The following is a 16,396-nucleotide window of genomic DNA, read 5'->3' as shown; positions in this document are numbered from 1 at the left end:
TCAGTTTTGCAAAAATAAACCAATTCCAATACGGCCTAAAAAAAACCCCCACCTCATTCTGGCAGCAAAACTTTCAATCGTGAAACAAAAATTGCAGCGTTTCATATGAATGTGAGATGAGGTTCAATATTGTTTGATTTGAAGAAATACTTAGCAAATGCAGTTGTCTATTCTTATTTTAAAAGTATTTAAATGTTTAAATGTCCTTTGAGAACATTCAGGATCTTGATATGGTCCAAATTAAAAATTTGTTTGTCAATTAAAGTCAGAATATAACCATACAGAGAGTTGGCTTTGCTTCAACGTCTAGCTTTATTTTGAATGTCTTTTTTTATTTAAAGACTTCATTCTTAATTAACATACTAAAGTGGCTTCTATAGTAAATCATGCACTTTCATAACACTACTAACACCAAGTGTCTTCTGCTCCAGTTGTTGAAAACTGGGCCAAACATTAAATACCATACAGGCTGAGCCACAACGGTACCATTTATGCTAACAGTTCCAAGAAAATCCTTCGTTTGGTTCAAAATGTCAGGCTGAGCGCCGACTGGTACTGCTGAAAGAAAACCCATTTTTTTCCTCCTGTGAAGTTCAGACTCTAATTCCAAATCCTTCTAATCGCATGCAAAGCTCTTAATGGCCAAGCTTAGACTTGCATGAAACTGTTTATTGTTCTCCGTACAAGAATCCTTCACTCCGACAAACCCGCCCAACCATTTCATCCCAGAGTTTATAGCAGTAGAATCAGAGGAACAGCTTTTGGTTTCAGGATCCTCTCCCACCAAACTGGCAACTTGTTTTGGTTTGATGGCAAATACATCCTCGAAAGAAGGTTTTATTTCAACAAATGTCCTGTTGCAGATTTTTATTAAAAAAATTCAAAGGTGACGTTTATTTCAGAAGGTCAGGTAATATTTGTGGCTCTAATGCTGCTTTAATTAGCAGTAGAGGACAAAAAAGGCTTTTGGATTGGATGGGTAAATTTAATCAACATGTTCATTTCCTAACATCTTGAGATAGAACATTAGGAAATTAAACTTAATAAATACAATGTGCATAGTTGGATTTCTTAACACTACATTAAAAGAAAAATCAGCAACTTTCTGAGTTGGTCACTTAGCAAAAAAGAAGGAAAACCTACAATCATGCTGTTAATGTGGGATGTTGTGCAACAAGCTGTTGCAACTGGACAAATGACAAAAATATAAACATTACATAATCTAAACTGAATTACACTTCAGTTTATGTTGTATACAGCTATGACTTAGCAAGCTGCATTACTTCCCCATAAAAACCATCTCATTGAGTTTTGCAATAAAATCAGAACTACTTTAGATAAAACTGTTCAATGCAGCAAAATGAAACATTCAAAATGCGCTAAACGCACAACTTCTATCAGAACTCGAGGCTCACTTTGATATGAAGCCTCCGCTTTCACATTTCCTGCGAGCGTCCGTGTTCTCGGGGAAGAGCAGCTCGGGGCGATGGAGGACGTCCACCAGGACGGAGAGCTCGGCTTGGACCAGCGGCCTGAGTCGATCCTCCAGAGCGGAAACGATGTCCTGCAGAGCGTGGCCGTAACGCCACGAGAGGAAAGTTATCGAAAAGGAACCTACGGTGAATTAAACAAGACTGTCTAAAGATTTAGCGTCATGTTGACTTTTTTAAAAAAAAATTTTTTAGCTAAATTCTAATTTTAATTGTTAAGGTTTTACATTTAATGTATGGCAAGCTACTAAATCTGGTTTTTGGCACTATGTGTAGAGTTAATATGCACACCTTTCAATGTTTTCACCAATGCACTCCTTGTGTTTTCATAGTTCTTTTCTATGTCAGCACGCCCAGGGCGGCCATCTTGCCTAACTAGCTTGTTTTACAGATCCTATTTATTTGGACTTTGAATTCAGGTCAATTCTGTGATGGGATATTAGGGCCGGGCTAACACTGTTTTTTTTTTTTTTTTTTATATTATGCGAGTAAAGTTATAATATTAGAAGAATTAAGTAATTTTAGGATTACTCCAACACAAAAAACTAAATTTAATTCAGAAGTGTTGTGAATGTTGTGATGTTATACTTTGGTATCAGATTTACAGATAATACTTTATCAATAATTCATCTTTTAACACATCAGTGCCAAATTATTAAGTATTATCAGCAGCTGGACTTTGAAATGACAGAGTGCTTGGAAGACAGAACTAGCTGGACTGAGCTGGTCCTGTCAGACCTGCAATTCTGAGGCAACTTTTTGCCTCATTAAAAACGACTTTTTCGTGATTTTACGTCATTTTTTTCAGGTACAATTGCATTTATTCTTTTAGTACGACTATATTCTCGCAAATGAACAAAAGATCTCGTAGCCTGGCCCTAATACTACGCTGTCAAATGACAGGCGGGATGATTGAAATAAAAGATTTTTGAAAATATTTCCTGTCATTTGTAATTTCTTTCTTCTTTTTTAAAATAAGGCTATGAGAAAAAAAAGATTAAAAATGGAAATTGGATCTGGTATGAAAAAAACAAAAAAAATACATCAGATTTTATTTCTTAGCCATATGGCCCAACCTATTAACTAGGGTCTTTTATATTCACTACAGATTATGTGCAGTTAAAGAAAATAATGTAATCTATGCTACTGATTTTTTTAAATCTATAAATTGATGAAAGATGTATAAATTAATTTAAAAAAATACAAATACAATTTAGTCGACCTTTTGAACCAAAAGCTTCAAATAATTAAACAAAAATACATTTCATATGTATACAAATGACTTTGGTAACAACTAAACTGCAAGACAACAGTTTATGTACATGGAGCCTGCAAAAGCAAAAACTTTAATGTTTTATCATTCTAACTGCAGGTTTAGGTCATTATTAAACAAGCCATCTGATTAGGATGTAGAAAAACCAAAAAAACTAAATGTACAGCTGGGAAATGACAGAAGGGAGTAGCATTAAGTGAAGACAATTAAAACCAGAGGAAATGTACTGTCTGGGAGGAGGTCAGTGACTAACCAGAGTCTGCTCTGAGCATCATTACAGAACAGTACAGAGCTCCTGTCACGATAGCGTCTGTTTGCTTTATCAGGAAAAGAATGAATGCCTCAGCCAAACAGAGTTTCCTGTGTGTGTCCCGGATAACAGCTGACCTGAACCAGGGAGGTCACCGACTGTGTTTTTTTTGTTTGTTTTGTTGCTTTTGCACACTTCCAGTGAATTTTTGAGTCATGCTTTGCAAGTAATTGGGTGTAGCAACTTTTCCCATCACTGAAAGCCCAATTTTTATGGCTGACTCGTCAGGCTACTTCTACAGAACCGTCTAGGAGACAGAGTTACAAAAAGCATGACGCCACTCCTGGGAAGTACCAACGTTGAAGTCTTAATTATTTACAGGTGGCCCAGTCAGACTACTCAACACGAACCGCGGCTGTCGGCTGAGATTTTGGAGGTTTTTTCTACTATGTTTGAGCTCCAGGCTCAAGCAGAGGCGGAAACATGTAGTCAAGAAAAATACGACTGTGGTTCTCAAAACCATTAACACGATAAAGCCATATTTTGAGAATGAAAGTGTTGTTCTTTCTGCAATGCCAGGACAGGACAAGAGGAATTATGAGTCAAAAGAAACAAGGCGATAATTTAGCTTAAAAGGTCAATGAGACACCTCATGTACAGTGAACCCTCGCTATTTCGCAGTTCACCTTTCACGGTCTCGCTGCTTCACGGATTTACACCTGCATTGTGTTCTGCATTCTGATTGGCTAAACAGTCTCTCCGCTTCTTCTCTACCTGTGTGTCAACAACGTTGAGGTTTAATATGTACACGTACGTAAAACAGCTTGCCAGATTTAACATAATCGATAGTGGCATGTCGGTTTATAAGTATCTTTTTGCCCAGAGGAAAAACCCACCTCCTTAGGTGGGTTGTGCTTTACCCTCATGCCACCACAGCACCCCCAACGGCTTGAAAATAAAACAAATTTAAATAAAAAATTTTTAGACTAAAAAAAGAAAAAGAAAGTGTCACTGTTTTCAAATTGCTTTTATTTTTTTGCTTTTTTTGTTGTTTCCTTTGTGTCATTTTCTCCATCTGAGCCGTTAGGCAACATTTCAGGTCCAAAATGTAAGCTATGCTACCAACCTGCAGCTTTTCAATGATGTTTCTGTAGTCTTTAGAGGCGCAAAGGCTCGACTCTCGCCTGGACGTGTTCTTAGCCGACTGCTTCCAGTTGAGGAGCGTCTTCTGTACCATGTTATTGGGCTTGACGAACAAGTTGTTCACCTGACTGTCGAGGTCCACCGGGATGGCGATCGCTCTGCTCTTGGCTGGGAAAGGCAGATGGACGCGACGACTTTAACAAGTCTCACGCGTTTAGCGGCCGTGAGCGTCGCGTTTAGCTACTCACCCACGTCTGAAAGCACCTTGATGCACCCTTCCACCGAGTGCTTCTGGGCAGGGTTCAGCCAGTTGCAGTGGTAGACCCTGAACACTCCCTGCAGCAGTTGTACAAACACTGGCTGACGAGTCTGTAAGGCAAAGATGAAATCGAATCATGTAAGAAATCATCGCAAGGACAGAATGAGAACAGGAGACGCACAGATCCAAGTAGGAAGAATAATATTAGCAAGTACTACAATAGTTCGTACCGCTGGAACTTTACAATACTACCTCAAGATGTCATTGGGTTTTATTGACATGTTAAACAATGGATCAACACAATGTAATGAATAGTTGTGAAGTGGAAGGAAAATAACAGTTTTTTATATATATATATCAAAGTCTAACAAAGTGTGGTATGTATCTGCCAACCCCCTTTATGCTGAACACCCTAAATAAAATTCAGTGTATTCATAAGTCACCTGTTGTTTAGAGTTCACCTTTGTCTAATTTATGCTTTGGACCTTCCACAATAACTCCTAGTTAACTGTGGCTAAAAACATTAGAAATAGCAGCTAATGTCTTAAATACAGATATAATAACAAATTCTGGTTTTTAACAGTTTTTTCTTTTCCCCCCCTTACAGTATTTGTATTCAATTTCTACAAAATAATGACACTTTCAGATTTGTTTTCCTTGTCATTGGGTCAGAATATGAGCTTGTTTTTTATTTCACATCATTTTCTATTTGAAAATGTTAAGTTTATCTTTATTTGAGATCCAAAAATAGAGATAAAATTTGGGTTCTTTAAAAATGACAGTAAATGTTCTAAAGTTGGTATTTATCTACATTTCTAAGATATCTTTATTCAAAAAGTCATGTGGCATTTTTGGCCTTTTATAAGTTTGCTTAAAAAAGGTTATAAATGTTGCAGACCTAGATGAAACTGTGTGTTAAATTGGTCCAGTCAAAGCCCAGGTCTAAATCCAAATCTGTTGCAAGACTTGAAATTTGTTGTTCACATGTGCTCTTGTATCCAGGCTGACTGAGGTCAACAGAAAAAGTTTAATCTTCAGATTTGAAGACTCTCAGGACCAATTTCATTGAAAGTTGGTTTTAAAAAAGTAAACACCACCGCACTTTTCAGATTGTTATTTGTAAAAAAGGCGTCATATAAACCATGTACTTCCTTCCACTTCACAGTTATGGCCTAATCTATGTTGCTGTAAAACCACAATAAAATGCTGTGGTTGCAATGAAACAGTATGAAAAGGTTTTAGGGAACATGAGTAGTTTTTTGTTAAAGATGCACCGATCCACGTTTTTCCCCTTCTGATACCGATATTTGAGGTTTAGTATTGGCTGATACCGATCCGATACAGGAAAGCAGCGCTGAGTTGACTAAAAACATTTGTTTCTTTTTTTTTTTTTTAAATGCAGATATTAATGTACTTGATTGAAATTTTCTTTGATAACTTTGCACTTTTATATCACACTTACACGCACCAACAGCTTCACAAGTTTGGTCAAACATGTAAAAACAACAGCTTTATTTTTTTCAGTCAGTTTAATTAGGAGTACAGAAGCCAATGTGAAATAAAGAAACTGTAACTGACAAAAACAATAGATTAACTAGGTTGGTCAAACATGTGAAAATAAACTGCAACAAACCTTCTTTCAAATAGTTCAGAAAGTGCAGTTAGGATTTTTAAATGTAATGTAAAATTCATAAGAAAGCATGACATCACTCAGAGCACAAAGCATAGAATTAGACTGAATAGATTGGTTATTGGTGACAATGTGCCCAATCTACAATTTTTAAAAAAATATCAGGACTGACACAGATATTAATAAGACATTAATATTGGATTGGTGCATCTCTTTATTTTTTTAAATCCACAACCAGAGGTTCTGTTTGGATGAACTCAAAACATTTCAGGTCCATCAGGCCAGCTGTTGATTATCAAACGCTTACCTAACACGACATGTACAACATACGACTACCGACAGCACAAACGGTGTCTATCTGCCAGCTGCCCAACAGTACAATAAATACCTCCGTTATCTTTCCAAGAATGGCTGCCTGTCACAGGAGAAAAAGGTAGCTGCTGTGTCATCATGTATCACTAAACCTCTGCTCTGAGTTTTACAAGGGTAGACATCCAGGCTCGTAGATTAAACATCAGGATATTCAGTAGGGACAAAAGCATTTCACACACACAAAAAAATACAGTTTCAGGGGATTTTTAAGTCTTTGATTCCCAGGAAAACTCATGAGAACTCCAGACATGGATTACTATGAGGTCACCACATAGCAACAACGTTTCATCTACACGCCACATCCCACAATAACTTCGTGTTACACATTCATATCTGGGAAGACGTCTACGTGCTGACTAAGCAGTGAACAGTTGAAACTACAGCGAACGATTCTCAGCATTCAGAGCCAGTGACTCAGCAACACACCCAAAAGTTTGGGAGTGGAGGAGGGGGTTGGAGACGATGGTGGGAAGTTATCTCTACTTACATACATATGGCGAGCCATCTGTGTAAAGGGAAAAAAGTCAGCTTGAATGAAATAAAGCACAAGTGATGAAGGTCAGTTTTAAAGCTGCAGTTTGAAACTTTTATTAAAAAGTATTTTTTACATACTTGTTGAAACTGTCAGTATATTGTAACAGTGCGGTATGAGACAGACAAAATGTGGAAAAAATATGCCTTGACCCAGCGCTAACAAGAAAACAACCAATCACAACGAGGAGGAGGAGGGTCTTAGCCCTGTCAATCACTCTCCATGTAGCGCTGCTCATTCCCCTTTGTGACCTCCCCATGCTTTCTGCTACAGTAGCAATCAGAGCCTGTCGTGAATGCTAAGGCTTGCTAGCATAGCCACCGACGGACAAACAGTTTCCTGTAACAATAAGTTGCTTCTCTGTCACTAGTAAGTACACAAGATTGATTGACAGCACTAAGACCCTCCCCCTGGCTCTGACTGGTTGTACTTCTTCAGACAGCAATAGTAGCTCAGGGAGGATCTTTTCACATTTTATCTGTCTCATAAAATATTGTCACGACCTGGTGACGGTTTTAACAAACATGTAAAACGCTATATAAAAGTTGCATACTGCAGCTTTAAGGAGACTTTCTCCTGGAGAAAGGTTGTTGACTGTTGACTGTAACCTAAGAAACACACCTGCAAGCCTGCTCGTGTTATGTAAATCGGAAATCAGTCGTGTTAGCTTCCACTACCTGCAGGCTGGTGCTCTGGTCAGAGAAAGGAGAGCTGAAGAAACACGTGACTATGCTCATGACGGTCTCGGTTACGTAACGCTCCAGGATTGTATCCGCATGCTTCCTGTCGCTGGTGTTGTTGCACACCTAAGAAAGCACAGAGGAGAGAGATTAGCGTGAGGCAAGGCAACGGGACCTAACTTCCTGGATGTAGGAGGCGGGTAACTAATGTGCACCGATTGCTTTGCGGACCTAAAAAAAAAATCTACCAGAAGTTTATTTTCATTGTTTCAACAATGTCAAATAGTTGTTGGCTTACCCTGCAAATGTCCACCAAGAAATTCTCGAACAGCTTCCACATGTGGTTGGATGTGTAAATCTCTTTCATCTCCACCTCGGTGTCCACATAGCAGTGGTTTAAGAAGTTGATATAGGCAATCTTCACCTTTCAGGATAAATCAAAGATTTTTATAAAGAAGATTAAGAAAAAGAGATTTCTAGAAAGCAAGTGATTTCTGAAAACAATGCCATACAGATATATAATTATTTTTCATCACACATTTAGATATGACTCATCCCTAAAAGGACATGACTTAGTGGCCTAATTTATTGATGGGGGAAAAAAATGCATATTTAGAGCGGAATAAAAGGCGCCTACAGCTCTTTATTTATACAAATAAGATTTCATTTTTGGGGGGTATGTTACTGCGCAAGAAAGGAACTTTAGGGGAATTCGATAAACTTTATCTTTTTATGTGAGTGAATTGGCAGGCACAGTCATCAGAACATGTGGTTATAGTGTACGTCAAGTGTGGTTGTAAAAAACACACATTAGTGGTCGCTAACAGGAAAGAAAACCAGTCACAACGGCCCTGCGAAGGAGCAAAACGTAGAAAAGGCTTCAGAAAGTTGTTTCAGTTGCCTGTGTTGTGGTTTTACTTTCACAGCAGTGAGAATTGGCCTTTTTAATTCTCAAGATGAAAAATAAGCTCAGTTTCATTGTTCAAAATGTCAACTGAATCATATGTTTCTCCTCCTTCTAATGCACTTGAACTCTTTTGAAACAATTATCATAAACTGTAGTTAAAAAAAAAAAACAAACCAATGGAAATAGTAACTGCAAAAACATCTCTAAAAAAAGCAAGCGACTCCAGACACAACCTATCTGTCACATGTAAGAGGGTCAGACATTAAAATCTGACCCTCTTTGGCAGCATTTGAGCCTTGAACCTTCTCATATCATAGCCGGAAAGATGTACAGCAAAGGTCACAGGTGAAGAAACATGAGAGGAAAAAAACAAACTAGAAAACTGCATTTCATCCAGGATGAAGTGTCCATTTAGTGCAGCGAGTTCCAGCGAGAGCCTCTGGATCTCGCTGGTGCCCTCCAGAGTTGCACTGAAAATCTGGCAATTTTCAGGTCGACCCACCAACGGGGGATTCAGGAATCCGTTCTTCTTCTATTCCATAAAAGCACCATGTGTAATCACTCACAACAACTCTTCAGTGCTGAAAGAAAGAAACTCAGCGAGTTGGTTTCACTTTTACTAAGGTGTTCAAGATTAAATAACAGAACCCGCCAAAGCAGCTGTTAAAGGAAACTGCATTTTCTATGATATGTCTAAGCATCATTCAGGTTACTACTACAGCAGAGTGAACCTTTCAGTGATTCCATTAAAAAATATTCAGAAAACTTTCACAAAAAGAAATTCATGACATTTTTTGCCTTTTTTGGAAGATTTGACCAAAAAACAGCAGAAATTGCACTTCCTTTTCACACCAAACAGTAAGTCACTCTACCACCCACACACACTCACAGACAACCTCTTCTAATCAGACCTCACCGCTACATACACAGCAGGTACTAATGTCACAATGAACAGTGAGCCTCTAAACTGAAAATGAATCGTGAATGATCCTAAAGTCCCCATACAGTTAAGAACCAAACCAGACGTTCCAAACTAAAGTCAGTAAATAATTCAGGTTGTCTGTTTAGGGTCACTTTATCATCAGATCATTTAGCTAATTTCCGGCTGACACCACTGAAAACTTCAGCTTATAGCAGGAAGATTGAACAAGTTGTTTAATTTTGTTCAGCTTTTAATCTCAATCTGCTGAGTAACATTCTGGGATTTGGAGATGTAGGCAGGCTTCTATTAATCTCAGAGTAAAAGGTAAAGACCTACGTTCTCGAGGAAACACACAGAGACCGTTAACTGTAATGCTAACCACAAAAAACTGTAATTATCCATTTCAGATGTTCTACAAACTTAACCACTTTCACATTCCATGTGATGTTGCCTCTCTTCTCAAAATAAACGGATAATAACGGCTCACAAGAAAAATTTTCAACGCTGTTAAACGTAGGGCTTAAAGAGAAACTGGAATTGACTCAAATCTTTATCAGTAGGTCAAACTTTTACAACTGGAAACCACAATTAGACATTGCATTTCTAATCAGAATACAGCTAGATTAACTGAACTGCTCTTTAGAGGAAATGATTATTCCCTCACACCTCTGGGATGCAGTCTTCGTGGGTGACGACCCGCACTATGTCATCCAAGGGCAACAAGGAGTTGCACTTTATCTCTGTGTAGACGTTCTTTCCCTCGGTGCAGACGGCCAGCAGCTCCACCAGGTGGATGTGATACATCAGAGGGCTGTTCTCGTCCAACCGGTCCCGCTCCGACCGCATCATCTGGACGAGGGTCTGAAAGGACGCACGGTCGTTGTAGAAGACCAGGACGTCTTCGCCAGAGTTCACCAGCTGGGCAGAAGAACGGTGTGATGGTTGAGATTCCACATCAGATCACTACCTGGATAGCATCACTTTTGTTCTTACCAATATTGATTACTTTTTTTTATTTTTTAAATGTCAAATTACTGATAATTAGTTTGGTACAAACTATGTACACACATTTCTGATGTATACCAGTTAAATAAGTTACAGCAACAGCCTGAAAGGGTCAAACGAATCAAAGTAGATTAAAAAATAGAGATGCACCAATCCGATGTTAATATCTGTATTGGTCCTGATATTGAAAAAATATTCTAGACTGGGTATCGGTGACAATGTTCCCGATGCATGTGGGCAGATCTATTCAGTCTAATTCTATGCTTTGAGCTCTGAGCGACGTCATGCTTTGTTATTTATTTTATATTTAGAATTCCTATTTATACTTTCTGAACTGTTTGAAAGAAGGTTTGCTGCAATTTATTTTTACATTTGACCAAAGTAGTGAACGTACTGTTTATGTCAGTTTCAGTTTCATTATTATTTATTTCTTATTGGCTGCTGTATTCCTAATTCTACAGTCTGAACAAATTAAAGTTGTGCTGTTTTTACATGTTTGACCAAACTTGTGATTATCTTCACAATACTTTGGAGAATTAAACTGTGCTGTATTGGTGCAGAGTTGTCAAATAAATTTGTAATTCAGTACATTTCTATCTGTGTTTAAACAAAAACATTTTAAGTCAATTCAGCACTTTTTCTGTACCGCATTGGCCAAAACTAAACCTCAGATATCTTTATCGGACGTGAAAAAAGTGGATCAGTGCATCCCTTTTTATAGTTCTTTGCTTTTTTTTTTCTTGTATGTTTCAGAGCCAAAGGCAATTTTCCTCTCCAGTAGACCGTAGAAATTTATTCAATTCACCAAATGAGGAGGATTAAAAAAAGAAACAACAAAAATCTAAATTGACTCGATTTCCACAGACTTACCTCTGCCATGACAATGTCCTGACATTTCTTTATGAACTTGTTGTCAGCTTTAACAATCGTCTGAAGAAATTTAAGGTACTGAACATGTCGCCCGTGTGTCTCGGTGCAGTGGACAAAGTGCTGAACGACACGCTCGTTGATTTCATTGCACAGCTGCGAATTATTCATGAAGATGTGCTGCATGGTGACAGCCTCAAGGATCTAAGAGGATGAGAAGAAGGGTGGAAAAAAAGAAAAAAAAAATCAGCTTTCCCAGAATATCTTCTGTGTAAAATGAAACTCTCAGACCACACTCACTCCTGGGTTGAGGAATAAGTTAATGTGCTTATGGAGAAGAGTCTGGTTTTGCTGGTTCCCAGCGCAGAAATTCTGCAGAAATTCATGAGCCAATTTCATGATGTCCTGCATTCGAACATCTTCACCCTGGAGTCAAAACGGAAAACGTAGTTATTAGTTACTAAAAACGAAAAGGAGGTGGATGCAGATTGAGTAAAAATTATGCAAATCTTTCAAGATCCCGCTATGAGTATTCACTTAATTCACTAGAGAGTTAGACTTTTTGAACCTTCTCGTAGGGGATTTGTAGCAGCTCCAGCACCACGCTGTGAGCTCCCATGTTCCTCAGCAGCCTCTGCTGCTGTTTCTTGGTCTTCTTCCCTGAGATGCCCTCCTGGACACACAGTTTACTGAGACGTACAAGGATCTAAGCAAGGTGGAAACAAAGTGGGACTTAGATTAGAATAAAATCCCTTTTAAACTTGCTGATCAAAATACAAAAACAAGTGCACCTCTTTCACAACTCTGTAGTTGTAGCTGCTGGTACTTTCTGACTTCTTGTCTGAACCAGGAGAATCTCCCTGTATGGAGACAAAAACAATTACTTTGTCATATTTTTGGATCCTATTAAATCTTATAGTTGAATACTGAGAGCAGCCTAGGAAATATTAAGGCAACCTTCTTCTTGTTGTCAGACTCTGAAGCGCCATCTCCATCCATCCCGTCCTCTCCTTGCCTCTTGTAAACCCAGAGTTCAGATTTCTCCACAATAGACCGCAGCTGGTCCAGATCGGACTTAATCTGCTTGTAGTTCTCGACATCCTGACTGGTAACAAGCAGCTGAACCTATACATAGTGGAAGCACTGTAAAATTAATTTTGGATAAAATAACTTATGGACAAAAATGAAGACCATTTGGTTGTTAACATCTTACTGAATGGGTGTTCAGTTGGAGTAGATTCAGGCTACTATTGTTGCGAATTGTTGCATGATTGCTGTCAGTAATAATGATAGTCCAATGTTTTGCATCATGACTTAAAAAGCAACTCAGTTAAAGATAAGGACTGTCAGAAGATTTGTGGTTGAAATGGTTTCTGTGTTAGAGCCAGAGTTTAACTTTGTGCTCAGATTCAGCTAGCTTAGCAACAATGCTAATGCTAAAAGATTGCTAGCAAGCATTTATTAACATTGAGGCAGTTGTTGCTAGTTAACATTTAGCGCCTCATTGGGCTAAATGTTTACATGCTTTATTCACAAATGAGTTCTTATTTATCTCGTTTTAACATGAACCACTAACCAGATGTTGAAATTGATACAAATAATTTTTGTTAGTTGAGTAATCATATTTTAAAAATTGGTGAGATTTGGATTCACTAAGGCATCTTTAAGAAATTCAGTGAACATTAGACACCAATTTGTGTATTTCTGTGTAATTCTACTCAGAAATACAAATTGAAATCTAGTCAAATTAATTGTATGTGCATTGTTGCCAATTTTAACCCGTTTTATCAGCAAAACCCAAACTTCTAAAGATATGTTAAACATATTAACTCAATAGAATACCCTGGAAATGTATTGTGAGAAGCAAAAAAAGTGAACTCTGGTATGGTTTACTTGTTTGAAGGCCATGAGGACTTCCTGCCTCTGGCTGAAGTGTCTGAAGAGCAGGTGAAGCGCTCCAGACACAAGCGGCGGGTAGTCGTGCATCGTCAAATGCAACAGGACCCTCAGAAATGTCCGACCACCGTGGTCGTCCAGATCTAAAGGAGTGTTTTCCTCGCTTTGGGAAAAACAAAAATATGGAAGAACTTTATCTTTTTGTAACATTCCATTTGAGATTTCACCCCAAAAAGTCTGGAAATACAGAGAATCCTGAGTTACCTTCCACCAAAGATCCCTTCTGCTTGTTCCTCAATGTTCTCAAAGTCAAGATTTCCTACAGTTCAGAGTTAAGACACTTTTACCAACACTACAAATCAAAGTATCAAATAAAAAATCTGCTTTGTTAAATAACGTGGTTCCGTACCAGGCATCTGAGTTGTAATGCTGTTGCCTCCGTTTGCACCGACAGCGTTGTCTCCTTGAGGATTGCTCTCGTCAAACTCGCGTTTGAAAATGCAGAGCAGGCATGAAATCCTGTAGTCTAGCCGCACATTTAAAATGAACTACAGGGGGGGGGAAAAAAAAGTTACAGCACGAACTAATATTTGTTCCGGAACAATTAGACATTTCACCGACACGTACCTGCAGGATCTCGATAATCTTGAGCTTTGTGTCCATGACCATGATGTCTTCTCTCTCGGGTTCGGTCTGCGTTTTCACCACGTCTCCTTCAGGCTGATGGGTTGGTGTGGTGGGCAGTAAGCCCCCTCCTCGCAGCACTACCTGCGTCATCAACTCCCCCACTCCATGAATAGACTTCATTACGTTACTACCACCTGAAGAACACAGAGCAACATTCAAACTAAATCAAATAATGACGATCTGAGAAAAACTGGCTTTGTGTCTCTTTCGTATTACTACAAGGAATATCTTAGGTTGTAAAATGGGTCAAGTTGGGCTCCAGAAACAAACTGCTTACCTTTGCTTTCATCCCCCTTCTCAATCTTGTTGATGGGGAAAACAGTGCTGACGTGTACACAGTCTAAAATGTTGAGTAAGATCTTCGTCAAGCGTAGCAAGTCACTGAAGTTGTAGAAGCCAAAGTATATGAGGTTTCTGGCCAGGTTTACTACCTGCAAATAACAAAGTTTGAACATATTTATTCAGCTCTCATCTGCTCACAAACCTCAAAAGAAAAGAATTACCTCAAAGGTGAGCTTGTTTTTCTCTTTGTCAGAGAAGGGAATGTTTTGTGACACCACCTCTCGCAGGTAGGTCTCAACGAAATCCATGGTGAGGCTGAAACGCTCTTTGATCTCATCTCTAGTGGTCCCGTCGTTATCGTAGCTGTTTAACACGACCATGACTCGTGTCAGAGACATCTTCAAATGTCTCTGACCATGACTCATGTCAGAGACATGGTCAGAGACATTTGAAGATGTCTCTGACACGAGCAATTAAAAGTACACAGAAGTGACACTCACTCGTCAATGGCGATTTTAGATGGAATCTCGGACCACAGACGAGCATATTTGACCGGCGTGACCTGTTCCTGAGGGTCCCGGTCCACGTGCATGTGCAACATCAGGCGGCAGAAAGAGGCCCGCAGGTCAAATGGCAGGTCTTCGTCGGACATGCAGCGCAGGATCAAATCGACATCAAGCTGACCAGAGATCTTGTTGATGGCCAAGTACTGGCGGTCCAAACACATCCGAGCAAAGAGGTTCAGTTGGCACCTGGATGGAGAGAGATGGGAGCGTTAGAGGGATCAAACCTGGGAGAGTAACACTTATCCAATAAATGATTTGATACATTATGGGCATAAAATCTGTATTAATATTTGTCCTGTTAACAGATTCTGCCAACTGAGTTCTGGGTTTACGTGGCTTTCTTCAAAATTACCAAAGGCCTCTTTGCTGATCAAAGTTCCGCTGTAAATTTATGTAGATGGTCATGTCCTGGTAATTAATGCAACTCCTAATAGTCTCCTAATTTTCAAATAATGGACTGAGTTCAAGAGATATTCCAAGTTTGGGATATTGTTTATCCTCTAATGTTCCAACTTCTAGGAGCCTTTAGAGATCACACTGAATTTACATTCCACAAAATTTGACTCCATTTATTAAAGAGGCAACTTCTGAAGGCAAAGTCACACCACACCATTCATAGGTTTCATTCTACTTTAAAATGACGCATGTCACCTAAAATTCCCAATAACTAAATTGTATTTTGCTGTAACATGACAAAATGTGGAAATTTACATGAAGTATCATCACTTTTTGAAGGCACTTCCAATGTTTTAATAGTCTTTTCATGCAAGACATCTCACCTGTAGTAGCTGACCACTTCCTGGTCCTCCTTCTGACCCTCCTTTGCATCCTGGGCCAACTCCCGAACACTCTTACTGTGGACCTCCTTGCAGTTGTCTTTCCAGAATAACCAGACCTCCTCCACCTCTTCCGCCTCTACAGGATCCTCCCCATTTGCCGTCGACTCAATCTCAAACCTGGACAGCACTAATCTGGTGGCAAGTAGAAAAACAATCGTATTCTTTTAGTGCTCATGTTTGCTCCTCCAATTCTCTCCCTTTCTTAAAACGAGTGTCTTACTTAGTTTCAATGAGGATGTCAGCGTTGCTGCTGTCCAGCACTGCGTTGCAGATGAGCTCCTGAGTAACTGGGATGGATTTGTGCATGGACACACAGAGATCTGACAAGTAGTCCAGAAATCTGTGAACAGAATATTTTATAAGTATTGGAGAAGCTAAGGCCGCAAAACATGGATTTATTTTATGTATCTTAATTTTAGGGTATATATCTGGAATAAAGTCCATGCATCGTAGATACATTCAAATTTTGTTAAAGGGGCAGCAATATGTGTTTCCCAGACACAGGATGATTTTATAGCACAGGCAAGTAACTATGTTACCTTTACTTATTATAAAAATGCTACATATATTAAATATGACTTGACTTTGTAATTTAACGCCTTGAAATTGGGCCTCTGTCTCTTTAAGAAACTCCTGCTCTTTCTGAAACTCCGTCTTCAGGAAGTCATCACAACATGGCTCCTCTATTAACCGTTTCCCATAATGAGCTCAGCAGACCCTCGGCTCCACCAGGTGTTTGCTAATTGCTGCTGGCTAGTCTGAAGGAGCTGAGGGGGAAAATGGGGGAGTGAGGGCT

General features: G+C 39.0%; 1 protein-coding gene across 5 annotated transcripts in view; it reads right to left on the bottom strand.

Moving 5' to 3' along the window:
- itpr1 (inositol 1,4,5-trisphosphate receptor type 1) overlaps window positions 1–16,396 on the bottom strand; it is a 111,952-nt gene that overhangs the window by 68,654 nt on the left and 26,902 nt on the right. For all 5 annotated transcript variants that reach the window (XM_023353538.1, XM_023353540.1, XM_023353541.1 and 2 more), the window contains exons 19-38: window positions 15,821–15,940; window positions 15,541–15,732; window positions 14,696–14,947; window positions 14,417–14,558; window positions 14,191–14,344; window positions 13,854–14,047; window positions 13,636–13,774; window positions 13,491–13,545; window positions 13,224–13,389; window positions 12,288–12,455; window positions 12,122–12,190; window positions 11,899–12,036; window positions 11,631–11,756; window positions 11,334–11,534; window positions 10,125–10,376; window positions 7,928–8,053; window positions 7,627–7,755; window positions 4,405–4,525; window positions 4,140–4,324; window positions 1,416–1,564 (exon numbers count right to left, since the gene is read on the bottom strand). In XM_023353538.1, the coding sequence (XP_023209306.1) occupies window positions 1,416–1,564; window positions 4,140–4,324; window positions 4,405–4,525; window positions 7,627–7,755; window positions 7,928–8,053; window positions 10,125–10,376; window positions 11,334–11,534; window positions 11,631–11,756; window positions 11,899–12,036; window positions 12,122–12,190; window positions 12,288–12,455; window positions 13,224–13,389; window positions 13,491–13,545; window positions 13,636–13,774; window positions 13,854–14,047; window positions 14,191–14,344; window positions 14,417–14,558; window positions 14,696–14,947; window positions 15,541–15,732; window positions 15,821–15,940 (3,078 nt within the window). The remainder of the gene's footprint in view (window positions 1–1,415; window positions 1,565–4,139; window positions 4,325–4,404; window positions 4,526–7,626; window positions 7,756–7,927; window positions 8,054–10,124; window positions 10,377–11,333; window positions 11,535–11,630; window positions 11,757–11,898; window positions 12,037–12,121; window positions 12,191–12,287; window positions 12,456–13,223; window positions 13,390–13,490; window positions 13,546–13,635; window positions 13,775–13,853; window positions 14,048–14,190; window positions 14,345–14,416; window positions 14,559–14,695; window positions 14,948–15,540; window positions 15,733–15,820; window positions 15,941–16,396) is intronic.

Source organism: Xiphophorus maculatus, chromosome 20 (genome assembly GCF_002775205.1).
Source record: "Xiphophorus maculatus strain JP 163 A chromosome 20, X_maculatus-5.0-male, whole genome shotgun sequence".
NCBI lineage: Eukaryota > Metazoa > Chordata > Actinopteri > Cyprinodontiformes > Poeciliidae > Xiphophorus > Xiphophorus maculatus.
The sequence above is the reverse complement of the archived record's forward strand: the minus strand, read 5'-3'. Positions and strand labels throughout refer to the sequence as shown.